At 33.3% G+C, this 15891-nt stretch overlaps 2 protein-coding genes across 2 annotated transcripts in view; both read left to right on the forward strand.

Moving 5' to 3' along the window:
* The window catches only part of LOC124439766 (short-chain collagen C4-like), a 51958-nt gene extending 46586 nt beyond the window's left edge, over positions 1-5372 (forward strand). The window contains exon 5 of the mRNA XM_046990033.1: positions 4873-5372. Within this exon, the coding sequence (XP_046845989.1) occupies positions 4873-5192 (320 nt within the window). The 3' untranslated portion in view covers positions 5193-5372. The remainder of the gene's footprint in view (positions 1-4872) is intronic.
* Positions 5373-5956: 584 nt separating this feature from the next.
* Positions 5957-12035, forward strand: LOC124439770. Its single transcript, XM_046990039.1, is given in 6 exon segments — positions 5957-6145; positions 7987-8060; positions 8215-8245; positions 10942-11085; positions 11356-11536; positions 11538-12035. Coding segments are annotated over 6 exon segments (780 nt in total). The 5' UTR covers positions 5957-6096; the 3' UTR covers positions 11839-12035.
* Positions 12036-15891: the final 3856 nt, after the last annotated feature.

Here is a 15891-nt window from a genome sequence, read left to right on the forward strand (position 1 = left end):
TTATGGATTCTAATTACTTAGATGTTTAATTCAAACGAAACGTAAAAAGTTTATTAGAGATTTTTATAGCAAGCTCTTTTCCGAAATGGTCAGAACTTTATACATGCATTTTCCTTTTGTCGTGTTTTGTGTGATAGCAGATTTTGTTAAAGAAATGGATGAGTTATTCAAGCTTTTGTGCTTTTTTATTCGCGGAATACTTTTAATGAGTTATTAGTTTTATTATTCTCGCTTTAGTATAGACGCGTTAATATTATATTCGCCAAAGCATAATGTCATCGCTAAAGTGTGATAGTTATTCTGACTGATTTGATATTATGTGACTATATCTATAGATTTAGATGACTTGTGACATCTCAGATTGCCTGTGATCTTGGTTTTGAAAAAAGTTGCACCCTTTTCGAGATTATTTTGTAGATGGGCCAAATAATAAACGCAATGCAAAAAAATTGATTACGCCAACAATACATCGAAATAAACAAACATTGAATTTCAAAACTTGCATTTCACAATACCTATTAACCACTATGAATGTATGACATAGCACAATAATCATATTTATACATAACACAAGAATCTCTTTACACTTGTATTTGCTCATCACAAAAAAAATAAATGATATAAGAAAATCATAAATATTGTTATGAAATTATGAAAAATTTGACGCTTTCAAAAGTTGATAACATTTTTAAACAGTCTCTAAGCGTTATAAATAAACGATTTCAAATGACATATTGTTGTTAAGTTCAATAAGTGCATGTTTTGCTCAGGAATGTATTGCTATTAAGGGGGAGCTCTTATTCATATATGCATGATATTCTGAGTTAATATCTTTTAAAATGTACTGTTATCTACGGATTTATAACATGCATTTATAAATAAGAGCCCCCTTAATTAGCGATAGCAATACATCCCTGATTTTGCTGTGAGAAAAGTTCAGAAAACATATTAAAATGCCAGAAGCAAACGTTTTTTGAGCTAACAAAGACATGTAATATAATATAGCATCCATTATCCATATAGGCTTACATAGTTAAATATTTAATGGGACATAGAATTTATATTGGAAGCTTTTAAAAGATTAAAGTGTTTCATACTCATAAAGTATTGAATACTCAAAATGTGATCATTTACAATAGTTGATAATATTAAAGTTAAATATTATAAGGTCCTCGTGGAAAGCAGGGAAAACCAGGTCCAGCTGGGCCACCAGGACCTAAAAGTAAAGCCACGTCAACCGGTGGAGTGGTCTATACCAGATGGGGAAGAAAACATTGTCCTAATACAGCGAAAACTGTTGAAATTTATTCTGGTAAGAAATAGTTATTGAAAAAATCCACGCAATCGTTGTTCATCATTTAGCAGTTGCGGTTCAAAAGAGTAAAATAAGCAAAAGACGCCTGTTTCTTTTTTTCGTGAGGTTTACAAGGACAAAGAAATCGGCTTTCATATTTAAAACCTTCAATTGTTCCCAATTTTTGATAGAGCTATTCTTCATACTTGCACTTTTGTTGATGTTTATGTCATATATATGCTATAGACATATGCGGGAGCTATCATTTCCGTGGTGGGAAATGTTTTTCTCAACTCACAATCAAGTAACAGATATCTTGAAATTAAATAGCATGTAATATCTTCTTTCTCCCGTATTCTTTTGCTCGACTAATGCTAAAATTTCCTTAACTTTTCAATATTACAACTTCCTTGTGAAGGGAAAAGGGGAGGCAGCTTTAATTTTGTTTTCGCTTGTGCTTATGTTTATTTTTCCTATGTAAACCATGCATGAGAGATTCATGACATATGCTAGGCAGAGTCCTTATGCATTCAGAGAGTGTAATAGCTTCAACTGTAAATGTTTGACGCAATTTAAAAGAACATGTGCAAAAGATACACGTGTATCATAAAGGACATAAGTACATATATAGATATCTTGTAAAAATCATTTAGTTGTATCAAGTAGTCGTAGTTCTATAGTTTATGGTATTATTTTATGAAAAACAGGAGCAATGGGAGGATCATATTATAAAGACAGTGGTAGTGGATCAAATTATCTTTGTTTACCATTGAATCCAATATACGGGAAATATGCTGCTGGTATTCAGAGTACTGGGTTTATTCACGGTGTTGAATATCAGATTATTAATGCTGAGAAACATATATTTCCAAATCAAAACTTAAACGACAGAGATGCTCCGTGTGCTGTGTGTCATGCTAAGTCACGTGGTAGTCACATGATGATTCCTGCGCGCAATGTTTGCCCTTCAGGATGGACCTTGGAGTACAATGGTTATTTGATGAGTGAATATGCTTATTATAAGCGATCCGAGTTCATTTGCGTTGATAGCAAGCCTGAGGCAATATTTGGATCTCATACAAAAAAATATGGGGCATTTCTGTATTTTGTTCAAAGTTATTGTAGTTTTTCTTTGCCATGTCCACCATATCTCCATGGAAAGGAACTGACCTGTGTAGTATGTACTCAGTAACTCAGTGTATCGTAGTAATTTTGGAGGAAAGACGTATCTAAATTTTGTAGTCTTACCTGGATAAACTATAAAAAAGATAGTTTTTGATTTATCTTGTAAAAATTTGGTTCTGAAATTCAACCGTGAGATTTTTATGTTCAAACGTTACCGTGAAATTTTAAAATGTTGCCGTATTTTTAAATGTAGCTGTGAAATTTTTGAATGTTGCCGTTGGTTTTTTTAATGTTTCTGAAGCTTTTCAGATGCTGTAGTAAATTCATAAAAATTGTTATACATCGTAGACTTAGGTTGTCGTTACACCTATTGATATAAACCCCTGTATGGTTATCGTTCCAGTTTCGTTGCTTTTAAAAATTGCCACTGTTTGACTTCTGGTATGCACAAAACAATCTGAGCTCAGTGAACTGAATTAAAAGTTATTCATGGTGTTCAATGTCTGGGCTCCACACTAACATCATAGATTAACAACGCAAGTTGCCCTTATATGTGTATTCTCTATTCAAAGCTGGCGTAATTGTAGATTTATCTGGTGGTCGAGTGAATAAGGGCCAAAACATTGTCGTAGTAATCCTTCTCGGCGGTTGTTGTTTCATAATGGGACATTTCTTTAGTAGCCTTGTTCAAAATAATCCTATTATCGTCGATGAATGGAAAGATATTGTTATCTTTATAGGATATTTATGTCTCGATATGGGAGAAACGATCTTGCAGCTTCTAAATGCTTGTATCATTCCACTGATCATTATCTGTATTTTATATGTTGTGGTTTCGCTGAACACCAGAACCGCAGAAAATGTTGTTCGATACTCGGCGATTTATTATTTAGGCATGATACTTATCCCAGTTGGAATTATACTGGCGCTGAGGTTTGTATAGGACTTGGACGCTTGATAGTTTTAACAATAGTTAACTAAGCTCCTTGTAAACTTTTATGTTTTGCATGAAGGTTAAAACTACTGCAATAGCTATCAAATAAATATGAAATTGAATGAGGACAGAATTTGTTTTTAGTTCTTTCTTTCAAGGGAGTTTTGTGATGTATGCGCAATAAATGAATGATCTTATATAATGAAAAGAATTTTAGTTAATTTCATTCTCTGTTGAGAATCAGCACTATGATGTACTCCCCAACATGGCCGCTTCGACGTCACATGCAAACATTCTATAGGCTGTCTTCAAAAAATAGGAACCACATTTGTCACTCAGAAACCTCAACATGTCTTTCTAAGATATGTCTATCTAAGTCTACTTATGATATTTATTTCAAAGAAAAACTAGGGTGGAATGGAATTGCTAAGGAAAAGCAGATACACTTAAAACATAAAAGAATTTGTTGATAAAGCAATTTTTATCTTTATTTTCATAACACCGTTCAGGGTGCCTCCTGGCAAGCTGATAGCTTGGGTGCACATGGCTCTGCTCGTGGCAGGTACGCCACTGACATCATTGTATTTATAAGATAGCAACATAGTTACACAAGGGACGGTAAATTATAGAGAAGATGGTTTCGCCGATGGCTTGCCTATGGTTTCGCTCGCGTGATCCTGTGATTTCGGCAAACTTTCATAGACATGCATCAACACAATTATAACATTTGAATTCATTCAATTTCATTAATTTAAACAAACATCGTACAATTTGACGATACAGTTTGAAACAATTTGATTTTTACTGACGAAAACTATAAAAAGTGAAAGCCAACGCGCACAAAACAGCCAAGACGAGAAACAAAGCAAGCTTCGTTTCATGTCAAATACGGCCATATAATAAACCTTTTATTAACCTCGCTTTTTCTGTCTTTACTGAGAAATATCAGCCTTTTGTCTTTTTGTACAAACCTCGTCCTACGGGCTCAGTCTGTACAAAAACACCTCGATCCGTTATGTCTCCGCAAAGACCTCAAATTCGGTTATTAAGGGCTTATTATCATGTTTAATAATGACTATTTTTATTTCTCATTCTATTAGTAGTATTCTTTTTTTATTTGACTTGTCTTTGAGAGTTGATTAATTAGTAGAGTTAATAATTAATTCCGAAATTCTGAAATTCGTTTGTAAGCAAATATCTTTGAAACTATTCAAAAATTATATATTCAACGAGACGTGATATTAACACTAATATATACAAACATACTAATTTCAGTATGGTACCATTAAGTCACCAGGCAAATCCTGCAACGATATTCTTCAGAAAATATCAGAAGACTGTTGTCCAACATTTTTTATGCGTTCAGAACGTAAAACTGGGCTGTCATATGTCTTTTTGAGTGTAAATGTTCGACGCAATATACGCGAATGGACATTTGTATCATAACCTATATTCTTGTAAAAACCTAGTAGTCGTATTCATTAGTTGCAGTTCTAAAGCATATTTTTATGAAAAACAGGAGCAATCGGGGGAACGCATTATTCACACAGTGGGAGTGGATCAAATTATCTCTGTTTACCATTGAACCCAACATACGAGAAATACGCTGCTGGTTTTCAAAATAAAGCAATCGCTTATGGTACTGAATACGAGATTAATTCTGCTGAGAAACATATATTTCCAAATCCAAACTTACACGACAGAGATGCTCCGTGTGCTGTATGTCATTTTAAGTCAGGTGGTACTCACATGATGATTCCAGCGCGCAATATCTGCCCTTCAGGATGGACTATGGAATACAAAGGTTATTTAATGGCTGAACATTATACTCACAATTGATCTGAATACATTTGTGTTGATGGCAAACCAGAAGCAATGCATGGATCTCATGCAAATACAAATGGAGCATTGCTATATTTTGTTGAAGGCGATTGTGGTCATGCTTTACCTTGTCCACCATATTTCCATGGAAAAGAACTGACCTGTGTAGTATGTACTCAGTGACCAAAAATTGTTTTGGAAACATGCAAACTTTACAAGGCTTAAGACGCTTTTCAGTATTTCTTCCGGAAAGATATATTTTATTTTTTTATAAGCATTAGTTACAACCACACCTTTTCATTAGTTTATATTAGATACGAAGAACTACATTGGCTTGATATCAATTTCTTTTCTGGATAAAATAAACATGGAACAACTTAGCAATGGTTCCCCTTGAGTATGTTACTCAATAATAATTGAAAATGTATATTTACCAGGGGCGGATTATCCAGTAGGCTGAGTAGGCTAAATATAGGCTGAGTAGGCTTAGTAAAGTCTGAGCAGGCTTAGTATACGCTGAGTATACTTAGTATAAGCTGAGTAGCCTTAGTATAAGCTGAGTAGGCTTAGTATAAGCTGAGTTGGCTTAGTATAAGCTGAGTAGGTTTAGTATAGTGTGAGTAGGATTATTATAGGCTAAGTAGGCTTAGTATAAGCTGAGTAGGCTTATAATGTGTGTGAATAAATTTGTTTGTAGCTGATCATTGGTTGAATTATAGAAATGAATCATGTGATGGGGCAAACTGATAATAAAAAGAAAAAAAATCAATCACGAAGCATCACTTGCAACTGTATGCCTAAGCAGAGTTAGTGAATTTTCATTGTTTAAGAATACCCAAAATGATGAAAAATAAACTTGTTGTTCTAGTAACTTTTGTTCTGATTTCAATTAATGTGCAATTTGTCAACTGCACATTAAAAGATGACAAAAAAATTGATATGCCAAACTTTCAAAACCAAATTGAAGAAAGGTTAGTGAAACTTTGAATCTTGTTAATGTTGACTTACGTTTTGATAATCTTAGTGGTAGTCGTTCGTTTGTTTGAGGTTAGGAATTAAGCACAATACGAATACGTATGAACAAAGGTGGCGCCAGGAATTCCCCCGACGGAGGTGCTAAGGTCCTGGACGGATGGGTTAAGGTCTCCAACGTGTGGGGCTGACTTACTAGGCCGATGTGACTATGCGCTTTCCATGCAAATGTATTTTCCGGGCAAAACTTTTAAAAATAGTTATGAATCCTCGCTTTGACCATATCGTTGAAACATATAGTTTGTTTTGGAAATAATAATTTACATCCGCAACGAGAACGCTAATTTGGGGAATGGGTTGTTTTTTGGGTGGTTTCTTGATATATTTAGTTGTGCTTAATTGATTTTTTTGGAAAGAAATTTAATTTTTAAAGAAGTCAGTTTGACAAAACTGAATATATGAATACCTCCACCTATCATCGCTGTACTAACAGACCTGCTAGTCGTGCATGCAATCCAGGGATATACATATGATTGGTTATAACAAAGCTATACAATAAGTAAAATGAATGCCCTGGGTTTTCTTGTAATGTTAAATAGTAATAATCAAATAATAATTATCTTCGTCAAAGCTTTATAAATATATACTAAGCTTTAATGAAAGTAAGACGAGGATACATTACTTATTAGATATACTATTATTTGTTTCTTGTTTAACTTAAATATTAAGTTTGGGCACTTTATCTCAATGTTACCCTGCATGTTAAACTATTTTGCTGGTTGGCAGTTTTTTTTGACTGCATGTATATAATGAATCAGTGGTGTACAAGGAAATAATTTATAGGCATAAGAGGCATTATTAATAATGTACGAGTAAGATATAACTTCGGTGAATCATTCGATTTGATTGTTTGATGTTCAGAGAACAATTCTACTCTTAGGAAAGCTAGCATTCAACTTGTTCATTACGGTAGCAAAATCCAGTTTGCTCCCTCACCACAATGAATTCCTAACATCCTAAGCTGTCCAGACGCTTGATGGTGATTTATCAATGGCACTATCTGCAATACATGTAAAACTGTCAGAATCTGATGCTCATTGCTCGTTTGAAACTCAAACAGCAAAGTTTTTTTACAAAAAATATTCTTTCAAAATTCGAAAGTCAAGTTGCAAAACACAACAGACAGACAACTAATAGCGGGCAAGCGTCGTGCGATTGCATATGCAAATATTTCTCATGTCGCATTTTCATTTCTGTTTTCTAATGAACATTCAAAAATAAGTATTTCAGAGTAACTTTATTATTGCTTTAAATTTGATGTCGGATAGCTGACATGTATGAAGATTATTGCCGATACCGAGTGCTCATATTACTTTAAACGAAAGGAAATAATCGACATTGGAAATTACATTTTTTCGTTATTCATTCTTCGAAAAATCGTGAAATAGCTGTAGTCGCCCCTCTGGTGCCACCTCTGCTTATGAACAAGACAACTACCAACACGGCTAGCCTGACGTTTACTCCTTACTTTTTCTCTAAAGATGACTACTATTGTAAATTGTCATGTCAAGTTATGTAGCCTGTGATTGTGTCATATTATACATTATAAGATTATAAATGATATTATTAAATTGATGGAAAATACATAGATAGTCAAAAATTGAAGATAGATCTTTTCATCTTGTGATGGAGATAAGCTTTATTTTCTTTTTTTGGCCTTATTCTTAGGAGAAGAATAATCAGTTATAAGTATGCACATTAAAATGAAGTCCTCAATAGGCTTGCTGTCTGTTTCAGAGCCTTATTGCATCCATTTAAAAAATTAAGTTCTTAATTTTAGCACAAGTATTTCTAAGAGACAGAATCGCAAAGCAACAGCTTGTCAAGGACCTCCTGGACTTCCGGGCAGGGATGGTGAGTTATAATTTACTTAACTTTAACAAGTCGTGATCGAAACTGTTTAGTTTTTAAATATATAACTACCACAACGACGTAAACGAAGTAGCTTTATTAATGAGTAATTGACTATAATTTCTTGAAAACAAGTTAAATTGATATTTTTATTTAGGGCGTGATGGCCGCGATGCTACATTACAGGGGTAAGTTATTTTATTAACTATTAGAAACTTTTCTCTTGCCATATGGACTAAACCTAGTTACGTATATCTGCATGAGTTTCCTTTGATTCAGTTGTTTTTTACCAAGAACTTTACTGGTCGATGAAGTAACCGTACTGAACTTTCTGTAAATACAATACAAAAATATCAAAATTTGAGTCTAAGAAGGCATATTTAAAGGGCCATCAGGAGAACTGTGAGACAGTGTTTAATCAGTTAAAGGACATGTGTAGAGGGCATTATCGTTGATCTAAATTGCATCTGATATTTGATATAGAATACATATGTGTTGTGACTAAGAACAACAGACTGTAACTGTAATATAGAATACAACATGATATGACTTTGAACAATAGACAGTAACAAACTAACTTCAAAGCATCGCAAATCTATAGCTTGTTTGCAGATTTCAGCATTATACTAAAGGTCTGTCCTTTCAAATTTAACTTTGAGACTTAAAAGTGTATTTGCCTGGGCACTATACATAATCTTATTTACACAATTTTTCAACAGAGTAACAATAAAATTTTAATTTTTAATGAAAAGGACTGTAATTTATTGATGAGTTATGTTAAGAGGACAAGCAAATAATTTTTTGAATTTTGATGTAATTAACACTTTCGCATTCTGTAAAGAAATATTATGACAGTTTGTGCAGTTTATGATACAAGCTCTTTATATGTCTTCATTCTGTATGCACCCCTTATATTTGGGTCAAATATTTTAATGTGATAGATGTATCAATAACTAATACGAGATACCAATGTGTTAACAAATTCATCAATAATGAAACAGCTTCAAATTAAAGTTAATGAGCATACCAGCAGTTTTTACAAACTAAAATACTGCCTAATGGAGGCTGAAAATTTGTGGAAGAGCGAGTGCCTAACAACTGATGAATAGTTTCAGTTAGCGTTGAACGGAACAGCTAACAGTTATCGGCCAAAAAAAGAGCACTGAAAAGCAGATTTGATTTGAAAGAGTAGATGAACAGGTGCTGTCAACAGGGTTTATTCCTCAAAAAAATTCTGTTATTTTCTGGATAATTCATGCGATCACCATAAAGGAGAACATGTTAATTCAAGTGCACATAATGTCATCCACCTAAAAATATTTTTTGATGAATATTAGATAATCGTATCAATATAAAACCAGAGCAACTTTATTATGACCGATGATCCTTTATAATATAAAGGAAATCTCAGAATATCAGAATAAAGTTTACAACAGTAAAGTAAGCAATGTGTTTGAATTCTCTTAGATAAAGACAACATTTTTTGCCAATTTTATATACACTTTTGCCGATTTATAATGCTCAACAAGACAATTGTTTTTAATGTATTGCAAAGCAAAGTACAACAACAATCAACTGCGTTATGGTTACTGGCATATTAAAGAATGTTCCATTGATAGCTACGTGTATTATTTTATTAGTTTACCAATTTAGATAGAGTATTCACTAGCATATAAACGATGCAAAAGCACTTTTAAAGCAAAAATGTGAATTAATACAAAAATTATTGAGAAAGGAAGACAAAGTTTGTATATGAATGATGCTGGATGTGAGCAATTAAGAAATGCAATTGCTGCAAAAATTTGTTTTTAGACAGTTTGTACGTTTAAAAACAAGATAATACAGTTACCATTAGCTTTAAATGTAGGTTGTGGATTATAAGTCACACATAGAGGCGTAACTAGAAAGGTTGTTAGGGGGTGGTTGGGTGTATATTTATATATTCAGTTGTGCCCGTTCTTTAGAAGGCCAAATCACATTCTACGTTTTATAAAAAAGTTGCAGTTGGACGAAACCAGAAGTGTTTCATTAAGAATAATCGACATAAAAATCTTTCATGCCAAACTAAATAAATAAATTAGTTGTATGACTCCTACAGCAGATTGGTCAAAAGGAACAAAAGCCATATGTGCTGTCTGTCTACAAGCTGTACATACAAATTAAACTATTCCAAATCAATGAAGGAGAGAAAGTTTTGAAGTGTGATGCAGACAAAAGGTGGTTTAAAATAAATTGTTATTTTCTATAAAAATTGACCATCAGCTTTTTGTGAACTACTATGGCAATGTGCTGGAAGAAAAATGAGGGTTGTGCAGTTTCCATCGACTAGGATGTTTGCAATTAAATTGAGTGTATAAGAAGCTGGTGGAGGCAACTCTTCCGAAGTAAAGAAAAGCTAAGATGAAATTTGTCAAAGCAAGATAGAACTAGAGAGATCAAATTAGTGCTGGGAGGGTATAAGGAGAAAAATTTTAAAAAGTTAGAGAGAAATAAATGGATTTTAAATGATGCACATTAGTGGATCAGCGAGAATTTAAGGAAAGGTGTACAGAACTGTCGTGAGAGAAGCAATACTGGAGACAGCTGCAGTAAAGAAAATGAGATAGGGGCAGGTGGATGGTAACATTCTTATATTTTCATGTTAAGTGCTAATATGTCGTACTTCGACTTCACAACATAAAAAGTAATCACGTAACGTAATCAGCTACTACGTATAACATTAACAAAATTTATGATCACAATTTACTATAACTGTGGAAAATGCAAAATAAAAGATGCAAAGATTTCGTTTGGAGTGACACAGTTGAGCAAAGATAAAACCACAGGTACTGGGCTTTTTATATTTGAAATCTCATACTTAAAATTCATTACAATTTCGTTTAAGGTCCGCGCGGTGATCAGGGAAAACCTGGTCCAGCAGGTCCACCAGGACCTAAAGGTGATACCACGTCAACCGGTGGGGTGATTTACACCAGATGGGGTAGAAAACATTGTCCCAACACCACAAAAACTGCTGAGATTTATTCTGGTAAGAAAGTATTCTTTCATGACTTAAAATTCTTTAGCATCTTCAAACTAATTTCATTTGTTTTTGATCATTTACCAATATACACTAACTAAAATAATTTCGGGAAAATGGCGATGCTCATTACTAAAATTACTGTTTTTATGCTTCCTGAAAGTTGAAAAGAAATTAAATCATTTCTATTTGATACAAGTTTACAATAATTTGTTAGAAATTTTTGTTAATAGCGACAGGTAAAGATACTTTTTTTTACTGTGTTATTTTTATAAACAGGAGCAATTGGGGGATCGTATTATTCACACAGTGGGAGTGGATCAAATTATCTCTGTTTACCATTGAATCCAATATACGAGAAATACGCTGCTGGTGCTCAGAGTAATGCAATTATTTATGGTACTGAATACGAGATTTCTTCTGCTGAGAAACATATATTTCCAAATCCAAACTTAAACAACCGAAGCTCCGTGTGCTGTATGTCATGCTAAGTCACGTGGTAGTCACATGATGATTCCAGCGCGCAATATCTGCCCTTCAGGATGGACTATGGAATACAAAGGTTATTTAATGGCTGCACATTATACTCACAAGCGATCTGAATACATTTGTGTTGATGGCAAACCAGAGGCAATGCATGGATCTCATGCAGATACAAATGGAGCATTGCTATATTTTGTTGAAGGCCATTGTGGTCATGCTTTACCTTGTCCACCATATTTCCATGGAAAAGAACTGACCTGTGTAGTCTGTACTCAGTGACTGAAAATTGTTTTGGAAACATGCAAACTTTGCAAAGCTTAAGACGTTTTCAATATTTCTTCCAGAAAGGATATGTTTTATATTTCTATAAACATTAGCTACAACCACACCTTTTTATTAGTTTATATTAGATACGAAAAACTGCATTGGTTTGATATTAACTTCTGTCGTGGATAAAATAAACATGCAAAAACTTAGCAATGGCTCCCTTGAGTGTATTGCTAAATAATAACTGAAAATGTATATTTACCGGGGAATTATCCAGTAGGCTGAGTAGGCTGAGTAGGCTTAGTAAAGGCTGAGTAGGCTTAGTATAAACTGAATATGCTTGGTATAGGCTGAGTAGGCTTAAGCCTACAGGCCCGGCCTTCGAAAGGCCCGTTGTATCTGGACACAATTAGGATTTGAACGTTTTGCTTTCTGGGCTAGCTAAATGTGCTTAACTTAGATACCTTATGCTCATTTAATATAAACGACAACTTTTTTGAAAATAGACATGTTTCGACATCTCATGATGCCATCATGAGTATGAGTAAAATAATAGGTGATACAAGGTTTATATAAAAGTAATATGATACATAAATTACAACAATAAAAAGGAAATAAGATAAATTAATGAGGAGGGTCCGAGCGTATTATAAACTAAATATTGTATTGAATTTAAAAACTTGAACATTGAGGTCAGGGTTAGTTTTGTTAATGTGGAGTGCTTCTTTGATTTTAAGGGTGAATGAGGTGTCGGCAGTGTCGATGATTTTGAAGCAAGAGGGTGAATAGTTGGTTTTACATGAGTGAGATTTAAGAAGGTGTCGGTAGATATGAGAGTTTTTGTCTGTTGTGGTATGTTCCCTGATTCTGGTGGATAAATGGCGCGAAGTTTCGCCAATGTTTTGGGAACTACAATTGAATTCATATACCACTATAGATTTAATTGAATCAGGGATTGGATCTTTGAATGAGAAAAGGTTTTTGATATTGAATGATGTGAAAATTAGTGGAATGTCAATATCTGTACAGAAGCGTTTTATAATGTTTGTAAGTCTGCGTTGTGTGTGTCTTGAGTAATGTCCGATGTATGGTAGTTTGAAGTATAGAGTTGTTATTTTGGAATTTTCATTTGTGTTGGTTGTGATCGTCGTGTCAGTAGTTTCGGTGTCTATTTTGAGGTTGTTGTTTTGTTTGTTTTCGAGATATCGTTTTACGGTTCTGTTAATAAAGTGAAGTGGGAAAGAGTTTCGTAAAAGAGTGGATGTGATGTTTTTTATGTCTCGTTGAAAGCCATTGTTCGTATTGTTAAGTTTGTATGCTCTGTCGATTAGTGTGCGTATAAGTCCGGTTTTGTATGAAAGTGGTGTGAAACTAAAATAGTTCGTCAGAAGTCCTGTGTATGTTGGTTTGTGGTATGTGATGTCGAAACATGTCTATTTTCAAAAAGTTGACGTTTAATTAAAGTGACGCAATAGTGCTTTTACGAAATTATGAATATTTATGCTGTTATAACCTTACGAGCAATTGAATGCAGAGAAAAAATGGCTTTCGTATTATCTACTTTTCTAATGTTAAATGCTTAGAACTCATTTTTCCCATTTCCCTGACCATGTCAATGATTTTTGAAATTTTGTTTTAATTTTAAAATGAACTCTTCCTATTTTTTACCGTATGGGGTTACTAACAGCAAATGAAAAGCAAAAGAAAACTGAACTTAGTGGGAGGAACAGGTATTGCTCAAAGGCCCTTAACTTTTTCTTAGTCTACAGGCCCCCGTAATTATCAATCCGCCACTGATATTTAACAATTCTTGTCATCTTTTGCTTACATTTTTAGATTTGAAAATGATCATAATTGTAGCCAGTAAAACGTTTCGCAAGCATATAGTGCTATATGTTATCTCACATAGTATGTGCAATTATTCAAAAACAACGAAAAACGCATTTAAATTCATGAATACGAATTATACTACCAATAATAAAAATTTTCAGAAATTCTTGTACTTCAATTTTACTCATCCAAATCGTCTCTCAAACCACTTGAACAACATTTAAAACACTGAATATATGTAAAAGTAACATCAAAATTTAATGAACATTGTAGCTACTCTATTATACCTTTCAGTCATATTTAATGATGTTTTATCTCAATATAACACAGAACAGGGCCACCATGAGAATTTGTGAGGCGGGGGTCAAAGTTTTTTTTGGCCTATGACGTCGTTTTTGTCCAACGGCGCAATAAAAAGAATGGAATTGTTGCAAAATTGAGTGAACAATTTGAACTAAAGTGAACAATATAGAACAGAAATAGGCAAATTTATGTTGAGGCCTGAATTTAGTCTCTTAAGACTCTCAACAATTCAACTTATAAAAAATCTACTTCGTTTTGCAGCAAATAATTTGTGCTTTTAAGCATTTGATGTTCTCAACATGCATTTTGCCATCACTATTTAATGTATTTATAGGCAGCCCAAATTTCATTTTATAATCTATATTTTCAGTAGTATGAACGATTATAGTTATAATTATATGGATAAACAAAAACATAAAACACTCAAGTAATTGAGAATGAATCTTATTCATTTATTATAAAACTCTTCCTCAAAGATGCTGCATTTTGTACACTTAAATTTTAATATGCAAACAACCATATCATGTGGGCATGAAACAATCAGCTGAACTGCACAGATGATCAACAAAATTTTTCATTTATAAATCCTTCAGCTTTTACGCGCACATAGAGGTTGATTGCAAAACCTATAGCTTGTAAGCAAACATATTAGTAAACAGAAAACAGCAAAAATACTCAGTTCCAACATTGCTGACATCATTCGACGAAAATAAAATCTGGCACAGATTTCATATTAATCTGACTTAAAACTGTACCTGCAGTAACATTTCTGTGGGGCAAAGTTCATGTCACAGTATTGTCAAAAACAATGGTGCAATTATTAGCGACTTATTTTGTATTTCTTTAGCTATGTTCTATGAAATTGTTTAGGATAAAGTACTTGACTTCATGTTCTTTCCCAAAACAAAGTCTTACAGACGACGTAGAAGGCGCATGAATTGCCCATGTTTTATTGCTGTCTCCCGGTATGATTAATTAGAGATAACGCAATGCTGAAAAATTATTTTAACAGCTTAAAAAGTCTTATGATTCTATAATTTCTTTTAATCCTAGCTGAAATGGACTAAAATGGAAAATATGTAAAAAGCGAGGAGCATAAATCCATCGATAATTTTTCTTTTGGGAGGGGGGTGCTCACGAACTAAAAAAATCAAAGTTAGTGCTTTTTTGTCGAAAAACTTACCAATAGATTTGGAAAAAAAAATTTAAAAAAAGAGAACAATTCAGTAGTTCTTGAACATTATTTTTTGAGAAACTGACATTGTTTTTATCAATTTGAATTTTCTTTGCGTATTATATTTGCGTACTATACAAGTGATAACATGCCCCTTTTTTGGGAAAATTAACTATTACCTCAGAATAGCATATTTGTTTTTCTTTGAAAAAGAAAAACTAGAAATCTCACTTCAATGGGTTGATGACTGCCATAAAGTGTTTTAGAATGTGGTAGTCAATCTTAAAATAAAAATTAATTGTATGACACTCATACTACTGCCATCAGTGCTGTCTAAAATAAGTGTTTGATAAGCCAAAGACAAAAAGACATGTGACTTAGGCATGGATTTTTTAAGTTTGTCATGGAAGTACAGAGAGAATCATCTCTGAGCTTATTCTTGTTTACTATGGTGATGAACACAAGAGATTATGAGAAAAGATAAAATTTTCAATTCTTACAGATGACGTTGTAATTTTTAGTAAGAGAAAGCAACGGGTAAATGACACTCGTGAGACATTGAGGTATGTTTAAAAGATGAAGTAATTACACTAAAAATAAGAGTACGTACATAGCTATGTTTGTAAAAACTAAGTTTTGGACACATTTGAGACAAAAAGGTTTTTACAAGATTTTAAATTTTGAAAAAAATTATCAAGGATTTCATCAAAGGGAAGGCATGAGTTATAATGTGAAGGAAAGATTTTATTCACATGGTG

This window comes from Xenia sp. Carnegie-2017, unplaced genomic scaffold (assembly GCF_021976095.1).
Source record: "Xenia sp. Carnegie-2017 unplaced genomic scaffold, XeniaSp_v1 HiC_scaffold_2, whole genome shotgun sequence".
Classification (NCBI taxonomy): domain Eukaryota; kingdom Metazoa; phylum Cnidaria; class Anthozoa; order Malacalcyonacea; family Xeniidae; genus Xenia; species Xenia sp. Carnegie-2017.